The 14150-nt window shown below is 40.5% G+C and overlaps 1 protein-coding gene across 7 annotated transcripts in view; it reads left to right on the top strand.

Annotated features, from left to right (window-relative positions):
• The first annotated feature begins 2746 nt into the window (after window positions 1–2746).
• The window catches only part of nedd4l (NEDD4 like E3 ubiquitin protein ligase), a 64066-nt gene continuing 52662 nt past the window's right edge, over window positions 2747–14150 (top strand). For 2 of the 7 annotated variants that reach the window (XM_062553945.1, XM_062553944.1), the window contains exon 1: window positions 2748–3171. In XM_062553945.1, the coding sequence (XP_062409929.1) occupies window positions 3127–3171 (45 nt within the window). In that variant the 5' untranslated portion in view covers window positions 2748–3126. Of the gene's footprint in view, window positions 3172–14150 lie in introns of all 7 variants that reach the window. The other 5 variants (XM_062553947.1, XM_062553946.1, XM_062553949.1 and 2 more) reach the window with 3 other exon arrangements.

The following is a 14150-nucleotide window of genomic DNA, read 5'->3' as shown; positions in this document are numbered from 1 at the left end:
CTCATTTTAAGTAGACCACACTGAATCAGACTCTGATTAGTGCCAACCTGGCAATCTGGAGCAGATACTGTAGCTACTGATGCAGCCATGCAGAAGAGTGAAACACTGCGAAACCATAATATTCCCTCTTATCTCTAACACATACTCACATGCAGATATAGGCAGGGACAGTGCAGGAATGGAATAAAATAACAACAGCCATCTCATATGTGGAAGAACACATAACAGAAACATGATTCAGGACATAAACTACTTATGAATATAAAATTCATAAATAGTTCCCAGTTGAAGGGAATACTTGCTACATACTCATACGCTACATAGCTTACTCATAACTGGTTAATTTATCACTTCACTGTATGAATCAACTGTGGAGATAAAGTCCAAATTTGAGTATCTGATCCTTATTACATTATTAGGCCTTTTTAGGAGTGATCCGTATCACCGTCTGGATCCAGGAGGTGCTTGGCGGAGGTCTGTGCTCGCTCAGAGTGGTTTTCTAGTTTTAGAATGGATCCAAATTGATAAAGAAAAATAAGTTAAACAACATTTCATAAACCAGAAATATGAAATATATATATATATATATATATATATATATATATGGGACATTCCAGAATTAGAGGACATTTGCTGTCCCCTACTGACATTTAAAATACTGAAGTCCAAAACAGTGAAATATATCACATATTTTGTCAATCAAACAGTCCTAAAGCAACATATACTAATTTTGCAGGGGAAAATTGTGTCCTTACGGGTTTAAACATACTTAATAGGTGTAAAATACCCCCAAAAACGAGGTTTTTCTCTTGTCCACGCCTCCAGGTGACAAACTTTTACATCATGTTTAATATCTAAAAGAAGTCTTGAATTAATTGTCTTCAGTTTTATTTTCATTACATGAATTTATTGTACCTGAAAAAAAGAAAAAATAGGATAAAACATATTTTGAATAGTATTTATTGTGCTATGAAGTTGTGTCCTTAAAAGTGCACGCAACCCTGTTACCCATACCATTTTTGCCTGGCTGATGAAGGGTTAAAATAATATGTCATATTACAAACAGGAAATTACATCATCCAAGCATTCTGAAAATCCATGGGTAGACCAAAGGTGTGTGCCCTCTTGCATTTTTGATATTTTTTCAAATTTGTCTTTGTTAACCGAGTCCGTCAAGCTAAACCACTCAACCCTGTTACCCATATTTTAAGAATAACGTTGAATAATTTCAATTTTTTTTTTCTAAATTTGTACAACTGCATTGGTCCTTGACCTTGGCAAAATAGCTTAATCAACCAGCTAGCCTTTGTTCATTAGCTAGAGGCTGTATTAGCACTGGTTTCGCAACCCTGTTACTTGCAACCCTGTTACTGAAATTAAATAACATGGTTATTATCATAGTTAGCAGGGTGTTTGTGGATAAATATGTTTAGTTAAATAATAAAAATGAATTTATTTGTGTAATTTCATATATTTGGACAATAATTTACTTTATATTATTAAAATATTTACATATTTTACACATGTAAAATAAATAGCCGGAATCTCTACGTTTCTTCTGTTAGAACAGCATCATTACTGCATAGTGTGCCACAATACATGTTCAGATCCAATAACATCTGAAAATAAACTAATTTTGGTAAGATTGTTGTGATTATTTCCAAGATATAGGCCTAATATGTTAGTAACAGGGTTGCGCGGACATACAGTATACACATAGCAAATAAAACATATGTGGTGGAAAAGGTACCGTCGATGGCCGAGCTTAACAAATCATATCATTTAGTAGTTTATGACCCATATTTCTTAAATATTCAACATACCATGTTAAAATTGAAGATTTATTTTTAAGAAGTGTAAATGCCAAAATGTCCTCTAATTATGGAATGTCCCATATATATATAGTATAAAAAGTTCTATTAACAGTACTCACTACAAAAGTTAAAAAGCCAAAGCTTTCGTGCTGCCACTGCAGCTCTTGTTCACTGAAGGAGAAATTGTCACATGACCACAGGTGTTTCTAATTTATTAAATACATAAACATGTTCGTGTTTTGTTCTAGGAGGTAGGCAAAAACGAAGGCCTTTTTTTGGGCTTTATTGTTTCCTGTACCAACGAGGGTCACAGAGGTCATCAGAGGACTGAGCAGCAGTGCAAATGGGCACGCAGAGCTGGGTGGAATGAATAGATGCCAAGACAGTGCCCAATAGGCCAGATATAGGCTGAGGGATTTGAATTTGATTCTGGCTGTCATGGGAAACAATGAAAAGTAAATAACAAAGAAATGTGGTCTTCTTTGCCCAATGAAAGACCACGTGCCGCTGCATTTCTCATAATTTGTAAGGTCTTGCTACACAAGACCAGTTGACAATGCATTGCAGTCTACCTCACTTCATCCCTTATTTAAATGGCTTAGCCTACTTTAATTAAGACGTTAAATAGAAATGTGCATATTATATTCATGCGGTTTGTAGCTGGAAAGGACGGCATACGGCCAACCTTCGGATTATATTAGTGAAACAATGAAAGAGTGGGACAACAAATCACCGTAACATCAAAATGTTCCGAAACAAGAATCTGCGCTACACATTCCTATTTCATACAACAAATGGATCGTGCAATGGAGGGCGCTAAAACTCCATTCAAGTGGAGAACGGTAGAGTAGTAGCCGTCAGTCCTACACGAAAACACAGGAAACCGCCTTGTGTTGAAAAATGTTGAACTGTTCAACGCCTCACCGTTGGTTTTATTGGCCAGTTTCAGCTCTATAAATTTGGAAGAATGTCGTGGTTGGCTTAAGACACCTTCAGTCAGCGTGTGTGGGCAGTGTCTCACTGGAAGGAAGTGACTGGATGACAGCATTCTGTACGATAAGAGCGTTTCACTAAGAACAGTGTTATGAAGTGGCAAGAATTAATGCGAAATACAGTGACATTAGCAAGAGATTTCGCCAGTTCACACAGTATAAACACTGACTGGAATTAAATAGGCCAAGTCGTGTCACTCGAAGAAAAGATTTCCCCGCGGACGAAAACAGTCTGTAAAGGAGGTGGAGGGGCACTTTGCTATTGTTCTGGCTAGCTTTCTAAGCGGCTAGTGTATTCGTGAGTGATTTTTTTTGGCTATATGGCTACGAATTTTGAACCAATTTACGGACTTTCTGAAGACGAAGTAAGTGGATTTTTACGCCTGTAAATGTAACGTCACACTTCAAACCAGCCTTTACCTTGTTGAAGATCCAATGCTATGTTTCAGTCATACAGTATTTTTTTTTAGCAGCGTTAGCTGTCTGTAAGTTAGCATCAATATGTTTAAACTTCGTTCACAGCGTCTTGACTGTGAAGTGCAAGCTTGTTAGCTCGGGAAGCTAAATTACTACTTACTTACTGTTCATCACAGATCATAGTGTTATTGTATGTTAGTTATGTAGCACAATTTAGGTACGCTATGTAATTACTAGCTAGCTAACATGCTAATATGTAAAGTCAATTGAAAAATAATGCCACTGTCTTATTGTTGCTGTATTAGCCTACATTCTCAGAAACGTGAGAGTTAGCTTTAAAAGACGACCAACGTTAGCTAGGTCTGGGTGTTGCTGGTCACTTATTGACTCAACGTATTTAAGTCAAACGTTAACATTCCTTGGGTCTGTAACTTTAACATGGTCAAGTTATGACAATGTTAGTATTTAACTCATGGGCTGGGAGTTAAAGATAGCTATGGGGTTTAACTTACATCTGTCAACCAGTGCATTATGACTATTATGCTCGGCCAACGTTTGTGAGTTTTGCCATGTTTGCATGGATAAGTTAACATTGGCAGATGCTTATGTTTTGGAAAACAGTAAATGAGTACTTGGCAATAGTTAACGTAACGTCGCTTTAGCTGTGCTAACAATTTTAGCTTAACGTTACATGCCCACATTGAGTGTTGAGTGATAATAATCCTGGTGGGTTTGCTAACAAGGTTGACAGGCAAGTGAAAATGTACCTAATATTATATTAGCCATATCGTTGAAGATGACAGCGTGCTGAGTGGTCTGTCAGTCAGCACGATGCTCGGGATATCGCTGTTCAATTTCATATAATCTTCTGTGCAGCAATAACGTGGAAATGCCATGTCTAGACTACATCTTTAGCAGAGTGTATGATGTGTTAAGCAACTACGGAGCAGAGCACTCCAACAGTTCAGTGCAGATAGCTCTCGCTATCAATATATTTCACCATAAAAATTACCGAATAACAATACGAATATTAGCGTATTAATTATGGAGGTGGAGAAGGCATGAGTCACGTCGACAACAACTAGCTTCTATCATCAGTCAGAACGTATGCCTAGACCTGAGCCTGTCGGCTGTCGTGTATGAAAAGGTCTTTCCCAAACCTCCAGCCACAGCTTTCCGAAATCCAGGTCAACTGAAGTGTACGAACTGTGTGGACTCGCAGCCCGAGTAGCCCACGGCCCAGTGCAGAGAGCGCCAGGCTTTATTTGCCGCCATTGCTTTGCCTACTGCCTTGTTGTGCATTGTTGAATGCCAAAGGAATGATGAATTCATTGTGTACGATGCTGCTGCGTTATGTTGCTTGCCGTTATTTAACAGGGCTGGTTTTGCACCGATTTCAAACGAATGCCAAATGAGACCTAAACGGGGTTTTTCCTCACAGCATGGTTCATGTAATGCGCTTCAGTATTGTTCCATCAGCAAAGGAAACAGGCTTGACTTCACCTACCTCAGGCGTTTTGAATGTTCATGGGTATTTGAAAACACAATGAAAGTTGTGCTGAATCTGAATGATGGAAAGGGGAATTGGTGGTACCAAGCTGGTGGAAGTTACCTACTTCAGGATTTGTGTTGTGTTGTGTATGCAGCTCATTCAGAGGGCCTAATTTGTTAATGTGTGAGCCTATTGGATGTAGGTGGTCTTCATTGGCTAACCTAATTGGATGTGGTTGGACTTTGATGGCCAGGTGTTAGTGGTGTACCATGTCTAGTGTATGTGCTCATCATTGCTTGGGAGACTATGCACCTTGTTCAGCAAGAAGTGGGCAGTGGGATTTAGTTAGGTCAGTGTGGTTTAAGCCTACTTTACATTGACAGACTTTGCAAAGATTTGGAAAAGATTTTTGAAAGACTACATTCTCAGACCCTCTCACATCTAAAGACAGTTCATTGAGTTTCTAGTCACAGGCCAGTCTCAGATCTCATATCAAAGTAATTTTGATATCTCATATCAAAGTAATTTTTTCGCGTTTCTGCAGCATTGTTTAATGTGTGACATCCCTAACAGATATAGAGCTGTTCTGTCACGTAGAATAATTAGACTAAAAATGTATAAGAAGAATGAAATAACAAATAATCATATAGGCGTTACAGCTGTCGCCTATTTTGGCCCTTCCTGTTTGGTGTTGGAGCGAGGTCACTATTGGTTTTTAATGTTCACGTCACTATTTGCATGAGCCACGACTGGAAAGACTTCCGATAATATCAAACATGTTTGTCGTAACGGCAAAACCAGAAAAAGACTGACAAGGACTTAAAACCGCTAAGCACGCCGCTATTCCAGTACAACTCCCATGATTTACGCCCGATTTCGGAAATTTAGTCGCCGACTGTTAAAATAGACCAAAATCGTACAATGTAAGCCAGCCTTTAGTTAGAGAACAAGACAAGTGTGTCCCTTCTATGCAAGTATCTCACTCACAACATGATTTTGAATGAAAAAATGAAAACAAAACATGGGGGGTATTCCATCAACCCCGCTAACCGTTAATCCTGGCTAACTTTGTTAAGCCTCGCTAATTTTAGAGAGAGTTCGGGTCCATTACTCCCGCTAACAGGAATCTCAGCTGAGTTGCTGGGGTAACATATGCTTCTGAAATAACCTGCTCTGTGGCAGGCAAACTGCCGAGCTAAATTAATTTGTGTTGCAAAAAAAAGTCGGAAAACCAGTCCCAAAAGATGGTTCCGTCAACCTGTGCTTTCGTCACCTGTAGCCTACAACTTCAAAAATAGAAGAAATAGAACTTTTCAAAGAATTTATGAAAATTACGCAAATTAAAATGTTTGAACTTGACATGTGTGTGGTCCAAGGATTATTGTAGATGGCGCTTGTAAATCAAACTGAAATCTTCTAGTTTGCCTTACTTTTGCGACATATATCCTCTTTTTGTCAATCTACGGGTTAGGTCTAGTTTTCTACCTCGTGCACGAGCAGACATGAAGCTGATTTAAGCCTTGTTTGAATAAACGAGGGCAAGATGCAGCTAACTTGAGTTAATGGAACTAGAGATGCACGATATATCGGCGGCCGATATATTATTGGCCGATAAGTGACATTTTTAAAATATTATTATCGGTCCGATAACAGAATTTCGGCCGATAATTTGCGCCGATATTTTTTAAAGCCCTAATTTCCCAACTACATAAGGCCCGTCTGGCTGCATGCTACTTGAGCTTGGTTGGCTACTTCTTCCTGAAAATAATGCCAGCTGTGTGGATGTATTTCACCATTCTAACAAGATCTGCGTTTAGATGCAGCCCAAAATCCTCTCCTGAACGATCTTCATTTTAACCTAAGCAGAGAGCGAAGCTCAGCCTACTCAGAAGTGAATTGTTTTGCTGGTGTGTTATGTCTGCACGTAGCCTACTGCCGCGCTAGTCGGGGAGAAGACAAACAAAGTTTTTGGTGGAACAAATCCGTAGATATAGTTCTAAGTGTTATATTTGCAGTTCGTTCGGTTGGTTTTTGTAATATTACCGCTGCAGCACTGCAGGTTGTGCGCAACAGAAGGTACTTTCACTGGACAGCACTCCGCTAATTTGGCCGTCTTTTTTTGCGGTTCGGCTGGAGGTGGCACATTGGGAATCAAGCCTACAACAAGATACAGTCCGAGGAGTTGCAGCTTTATTTAATTAACCGCTGCTAAAACTATACATAAGTTTCCCACGAAACTCTGATTTGGTCGCTAGATTTTTCACAGCTTCTAGCCATATATCTGCGTTGAGTGTTTACTAGAGCCCGACCGATATGGGATTTTGAGGACCGATACCGATATCGATATTTGAGCGTTTCCATAGCCGATAACCGATATATCGGCCGATAATCATTTTTAACCAACATAATTTAAAAACGTTCTCCTATAAAATGTTGATCAAGATGGGGCGTTATCTGTTTAAACAGGCCTTACCATCTGGTTTCCTAATAACACATTCTTATACAGTATTTTTTTAAATTAAATAGGCTAAGTAGTGTGGTCTTTTCACCTTTGATAACCACCACTGCACAAAATATTATTTTTACTTTACCTTTAACCTTTGTAAACCATGCTTGGTGTAAACACCTTCGTTGAAATGCAAAAAAAGTGAAGACTAGAACAAAGGAGTATGTGAGTGTTTGGGAATTAAGGTTAGCTCTGAAGACTTGTTTCATATTTATTTTGTGTGCCGTCTTCGTGAGCTTAATGTAACAATTTACACTCACTGACAGCACTGATAGGACCCCCATGGACAATCTGAGCGATCTTTGTGAACAAGTCAACAGCAGATTAATACAGTAGTTAGCAAACAGAGTTTTTTGTTTTTAAGGATGCATCATACGACTTCCACCGGCTAAATTCCACTAGCTAAATCAAAGATCCTTCATTACTCCGCTTTAACTCTCCCTCGCTAAATGTTGACGCAGCCTGTAACTAAATTAGCTCCCCTTATGATCAGAAAATCAACGGGATGACGGTTGGGGAGAGACAATACAGTGCTGCTATCAATATCCTCAGTATAACCACGTTTATGTTTTACAAATACAACAACATTCAAATTGGCCTCCAGCACTCAACAATGCTAACGTTCAATTTATTTTAGCTTTGGACTTAACATTGTGACCAGTGGCTCTAAGATTAACGTTAGTCTACAGCAGTAAAAATCAAGCATGTCCGATAAACATTCTTGCATTTATTTAGGCTTTTAGAAGAAATGAGAATTACATTTCACGAGAAAATCATCCTACCATGAACACACAAACCACTTCAGAAAACTATGACACGCAAACTGCAATTTGTTGTCGTTGTTTAGGAAGTAGAACTAACTAGTCAAGCAGAGTGCGTGTCTTGCAGTAAGAAGATGCGCCCTCTGGTGGAATACCACGTAATTACAACACTAGAAATGTGAATGGAGGATCAATATTCGGGTTTCCTTTATCTAATTAAAAAAATATTTATCGGCCGTTATAAAATATTTATCGGCCGATACCGATAGTTTTGAAAATGCCTAATATCGGCCGATAATATCGGCCGGCCGATATATCGGTCGGGCTCTAGTGTTTACTCCATATGAGAGCGATTCATGCACTGTCCCTTGCCACTCACTCACTCGCACCTCAATGACGTCATGTTCACTTAAAGGAGACACGCATAGGCCCAGGCTATTGCTGCTGTTGACTGCTGTAGCCTACCACTGAGGATTATTATCAGTTATGTCAGTCATTGGTGGTATACAATTACTGCAATTGAATTATGCATTAAATGTTCATTTTCGTTTTTGAATTTTGAATTTATTTTATTTTCGAATTTTGAATTTATTTTTGCATATTTTTTCTCCAACAGTAATATCGGTTATCGTATCGGTATCGGCCACAACAAGCCGATAAATATCGGTTATCGTTATCGGCCCTAAAATTCCATATCGGTGCATCTCTAAATGGAACGGCTTCAGCCTGAAGTGAAAGTCTACGCTAGTTCAAGCCAGGCTATTTCTGTTGAGCGCCGCCTTGTTTAGCGAGGTTGATGGAATACCCCCATGGTCTCCAAAATTAGCCACATCTACTTATATCAACAGTTTGTTCAGATTAACACTTACTGAGCAGGACAATCTCAAACTTGGGGCCACATTGATTCTGGGCTAGTGTTGGGCTAAGCCACACGGTAAACACAACACGTGACGTTGGTGCCGTGAACGGTGTTACGGATCTCGACGGGATCCTGTTAACTGGGGATAATCAATTAGCACGTCATCACGAGCAGGCAAATTTACTGCAGATGTGACTCCGATTCTAGAAATGATAACGTTAACCACACTAACTTTGCGTTGAGCCGATTGAACCTACTTCTGTGCAATGAAGACGTGGGTTTCCACAAAAAGGTCCCCTTTGTGTCCATGACAAATAAATCGATATGCCTGACTAAACCTTTTTTTTGACTGTCCATAAACAAAAGGCAACATGGGCCTTTGGCAAAAAAACAAGCTGTAGATTCGAACTTGCGCCTCATCGATAGCGTGCAAATAAGGAGACTGACGCGCTACCAACACACTACCTAGCAATTTCAAACTTGTTATGATTACTTAGACACTTTAGTCATAGGCAACGTTGCCATGTTAATTTGGGATCGAAAGCTTTCACAGAGCTAGATACATTTCCCGCAAACGCAACAATTGCAACGTTGCATTGCATTATCTTGATGGCTGTAGGCCTGAAGGGAGAGTCCAACTCTTCCAAAGACGAAATCAAGTGCCGAAAAATTTGCTTCGCTATGGGCTATCTTCTAAAATCGCCAAAGTTAGGCTACTGCATTGCCCACATTTTAACGATGTAGGCCTTATGAAAGAGGGAGTTGGTACTGCATTTTAAAATGCTTGTGGTGGCGCTCCTGGTAACCGCCTCGCATGCATGCTCGGTAATCTGCGTGGCGTTGGTTCAAACCCTGGTGATATCATTGATGTTTTTCCCAGTAGGTTACACTTGTTTATTGTAATTTAAACCCTTCATTATTAACACAATTTAACGCAACCATTCAAAATTATAGTAGCCTCTCTAGGCCTACCGAAGTGAGCTATCTCTCCCCAAATCAGTATGAGCTGCAGGCGGCACTCTCCCAAATTAACACAAATTTAGGGCTGTGGAGCAATAACTGTTCTTCAACTGATCGCAGAAATAAGGTCCGTTTTTGTAAATTGTATTATGGACACGTCAATACCATATGTTCGTGCAGAAGTAGGCTTGTGGTTTTATGATTGACGGCCGTAGACCACTGTTTCAAAACACAGACAAAAAAATTCCACGATTTTAGCACAAGTAACATAAATGGTCATTTTTCTCAGAAACGCCTGTTGCGTCAAGCGATTTTGCCGTGGAGAGTCACATTTGTCGAATCAGAGCCACATCTGCAATGAATTAGGTAAAACTGCCTGCTCATGATGACGTGATATTGTTTATCTATGGTTTATCCCCAGTTAACAGGATCCCATCGAGGGGGGTGAGTGTAACGGTAGCCAGCTAGTAGCTCTGTGCAGAATATGTTTGGTAAACCTCCTTTCTGACATGAGAGTGACAAGAGACATGCTAGTGTAACCTGTGATATGTTAAACCTGCACGGTTCAGCACTGCACACACCCGGACTTGCCCAGACCCAGTGACACCTCGGATCGAGAGTTGAGTGTGCTGACAATTGAGCTAAAAGCTCAGGCTACTAGCTTTCAGGCCAGCAGCACTCTTGAGGCATCAGAGAATGACGTTTACCAACATTCCACACGCATATCTAAAGCAGGAGATACACCAACCCGACGGTTGGACGTCTGGAGGAGTTGTATGGGGTTGGGAAGAAATTGGTCCGGTGTGTCCCAGTACGTCGGAGGTGGTCGGGAGACTTTTTTCCCGTCGGGATCTCGTCGGGAGACATTAGCCGGCTTCACACCGTCGGGCCAGCTTGGGCCGGGCTAACTTCGGGCCAAACTGGTGCTAATAGCCCGGGTCCACAAGCCTCACCTTTGCGTTCAGACTGTCAGGCCATTAGCCTCTCCGCATTACATCTCGGCACGCCCTCGCTTGTGAAAACGTCACCATTACCACACCTTTTCAAGCAGGATAAGCAGAAAGTCCCGTATCTCTCTTTCCTATGCTGTGCAGTCAGTCACCATTTATTGTCCGTTTGTGTGCCTTATTTCTATGGGGCTAACCATGACGGTGAATTCCTAAAGAAACGCATGGCACAGACACATACGTGTATCTAAATGAGTTATGTAACATAAATAACATTTTACCTGACTGGAAGAGCAGTAAACTTTTGTAAGGCTGTGTGTAGGTTACAGTGATCCATAGACAGAAAAATCCGCATGGAGCTCCAGTGGAATTAGTTTGACGACGATGCTGCGAGTCCACAGCCTAGCACCAAACTCCAAGCGCAGAGTAGGCTATCGAAAATATTTTGAAGGCAGTAGGGTCATTCCACGCCAAATCAACCAGAGCCCACGCACTTGCGTCTCAAAAAAATCTGAAAAAAATACCATGTGTGCCTATGTTACCCAGGAGACACTCTGTAAAATGTTTTTGTGCTAAGATCAATATTTTTCAAGTAACAGCCAGTTTTACAGGGGGAGGGGGGTGTCAAATTTGTTCTACCTCTTTTTTTTGTCAAAGTTCACAAGCTCATTGCTCAAGAACTAGAATCTGTAGGAGGCTCAAATTTTGCAGGCTGGTGCATAAATAGGAATAGTATGCAGTAAAATCACCACGAGTAGTCTGGATGATCCTGCATGGTCATAGCAGTCCCTCAAAGTTGATCAAAATTGTATTGGAGTTCTTGGCTGGGCTCTGTTTAGGCTTACAGAAGACATATTTTTACTCAACATAGGCTCTTGATTTTTTTTCTCTTATTGAGATCAGTAGAAACACTCTCTGAAAAAGCAATGAAGAGAAAAGAAAATTCATCAGGGACTGAACAGCAGACCTCACAAGTTTGAAAAATAATTTTGGATCTCATATTCAGAGCACCCTAACACCTTGTGGGAATATACAAAGATTTTTTTAATATTTTTTTTGTTAATCTGCATTACCTCTTCTTTTTAAACACACCAATTTGACTTGTCTTATGCGAATCTTTCTTTTTCATTTTCCACTCTAAACATGGACAAAATGCACCATTGAGATCAATATGTTTTGTCCCCACCCGGCAATTTCAGTGATTCAGTGATTTTAGTGGCACCTAGTGGTTACTCTATACAAAACAAATCTCTCAATAGATCTCTATGGTGCATTTTGCCCTTGTTCAGGGTGGGAAATGAAAAAGAAAGATTTGCATAAGACAAGTCAAATTGGTGTTTTTAAAAAGAAGAGGTAATGCAGATTATAGAAAAAAAATATAAAAAAAATCTTTGTATATTCCCACAAGGCGTTAGGGTGCTCTGAATATGAGATCCAAATTTATTTTTCAAACTTGTGAGGTCTGCTGTTCAGTCCCTGATGGATTTTCTTTTCTCTTCATTGCTTTTTCGGAGAGTGTTTCTACTTATCTCAATAAGAAAAAAAACCCAAGAGTCTATGTTGAGTAAAAATGTGTCTTCTGAAGGCCTAAACAGAACCCAGCCAAAAACTCCAATAAAATTTTGATCAACTTTGAGGGATTGCTATGACCATGCAGGATCATCCAGACTACTCGTGGTGATTTTACTGCATACTATTCCTATTTATGCACCAGCCTGCAAAATTTGAGCCTCCTACAGATTCTAGTTCTTGAGCAATGAGCTTGTGAACTTTGACAAAAAAAAGAGGCAGAACAAATTTGACACCCCCCTCCCCCTGTAAAACTGGCTGTTACTTGAAAAGTATTGATCTTAGCACAAAAACATTTCACAGTGTGTCTCCTGGGTAACATAGGCACACATGGTATTTTTTTCAGATTTTTTTGAGACGCAAGTGCGTGGGCTCTGGTTGATTTGGCGTGGAATGACCCAGTAGCAGACGCTCCTGCTAAGAACCAAACGGGACTTTGTTCAAATCCACAAATCTATGGCTACTGGAAATTGTAAGGTTAATTTATTAAATGTTATTTTGAAGCATTAACAAACATAGTTATTTTAGAATTTCCGAACGAAAGGGGTCAGAGCAGAGACATAATACATCAATGGGTCGGAGTGCGTGAGTGAAAATGTCCTGTTGTCCCCGGCAACGCGATTCCCTGTTCCAACCAAACAAACGACCTGCAATGTCATTTTCATAAGCGGTGAAAATCTTTTAGGTCTATGGTGAAAATCACTACATGTCCAGGCGTTTATGTATTCTTCTGGTGTACTAAAAGGAGAAGTTTGCGCTAGCATGATAAAGTTTATAATGTAACGTCAAGCTGGGCTAATAATATTTAAGGATCTTTGGTCGAAGAAAGCACACTGGCAGGAATAGCCTAGCCTAAATGAGTGGGACGCTTGTCTATGTTAGTTAGTTATGTTAGTTCACTACTGTGCTACATGGTGATCTCTGGACGGAGTTAGCCTACTTACAGACAAATATCTTTAACATGGACATAACCGCTATCTCTAAATTAGATGTGCATGTTTGTCGACTCCACACACAGCAGCGGGTTGACTCCGCCTTCACCTTGACACCGCCCCTGGCCCGACCGTAGCCCCGGCAGAAATCAGGGGCTAGTAGGCCCGATTTGGCCCGCAGTTAGCACCGCACCAAGAGGTGTGAAAGCAATTAGCCCCGGCACGGCACGGCTGGCTCGGCTTTGGCCCGACGGTGTGAAGCCGGCTATTGAGCTTGCTCAGTCGGGGCTAGCTTTTGGCGTCGGGGTTTTGGGCGTACTCTGATTGATTGTGCTAATTGCGTGTGGGAGGTGTTGGTTGCACCTCGAAATGGCTACCCCTTGGCTTGCTTTGTTTGCTAGTGTAGCACAGGCTGGTTTGGTTTTTGTTTACTACTAGTTGTCCGTGTTGGTTGCAAAACGAAATGGCTTGCTTCAAATCATTCAAATGAGACCTCCACATGATTTTTTTTAAAGAGCTGTAGATTCCATTTATATATTATTTGCTACATGCATTTACTCGCAAAACACAGCAGAATGTCTGCCTAATACCATATGGATGTCATTTAAATTATGGTGGCCTTATAATTAATAACATAGCCTACTCGTTGTTTGCGTCTTTTTTGACAGATTTTTGATGAATAGGCTGCTGTAGTAGTTGATTGGAAGTGGAGGGGACATTTTTCGAAGGTGTTTACAACTAATTCGGCTTTTAAGACTAATTAAGATACTTTGTGCATCTTTGCGGCGGCAAAGCGCTTCCTTAATGACGTTGCGTGCCGAGACAAGGAAGCTATCACACGTGGGTGCATACGTAATTTGCATTCAGTTGATCTGCCACACCTACTCCCGCTATGTAACAG

The sequence above is a fragment of the Sardina pilchardus genome, chromosome 14, assembly GCF_963854185.1.
Source record: "Sardina pilchardus chromosome 14, fSarPil1.1, whole genome shotgun sequence".
Classification (NCBI taxonomy): domain Eukaryota; kingdom Metazoa; phylum Chordata; class Actinopteri; order Clupeiformes; family Clupeidae; genus Sardina; species Sardina pilchardus.
The sequence above is the reverse complement of the archived record's forward strand: the minus strand, read 5'-3'. Positions and strand labels throughout refer to the sequence as shown.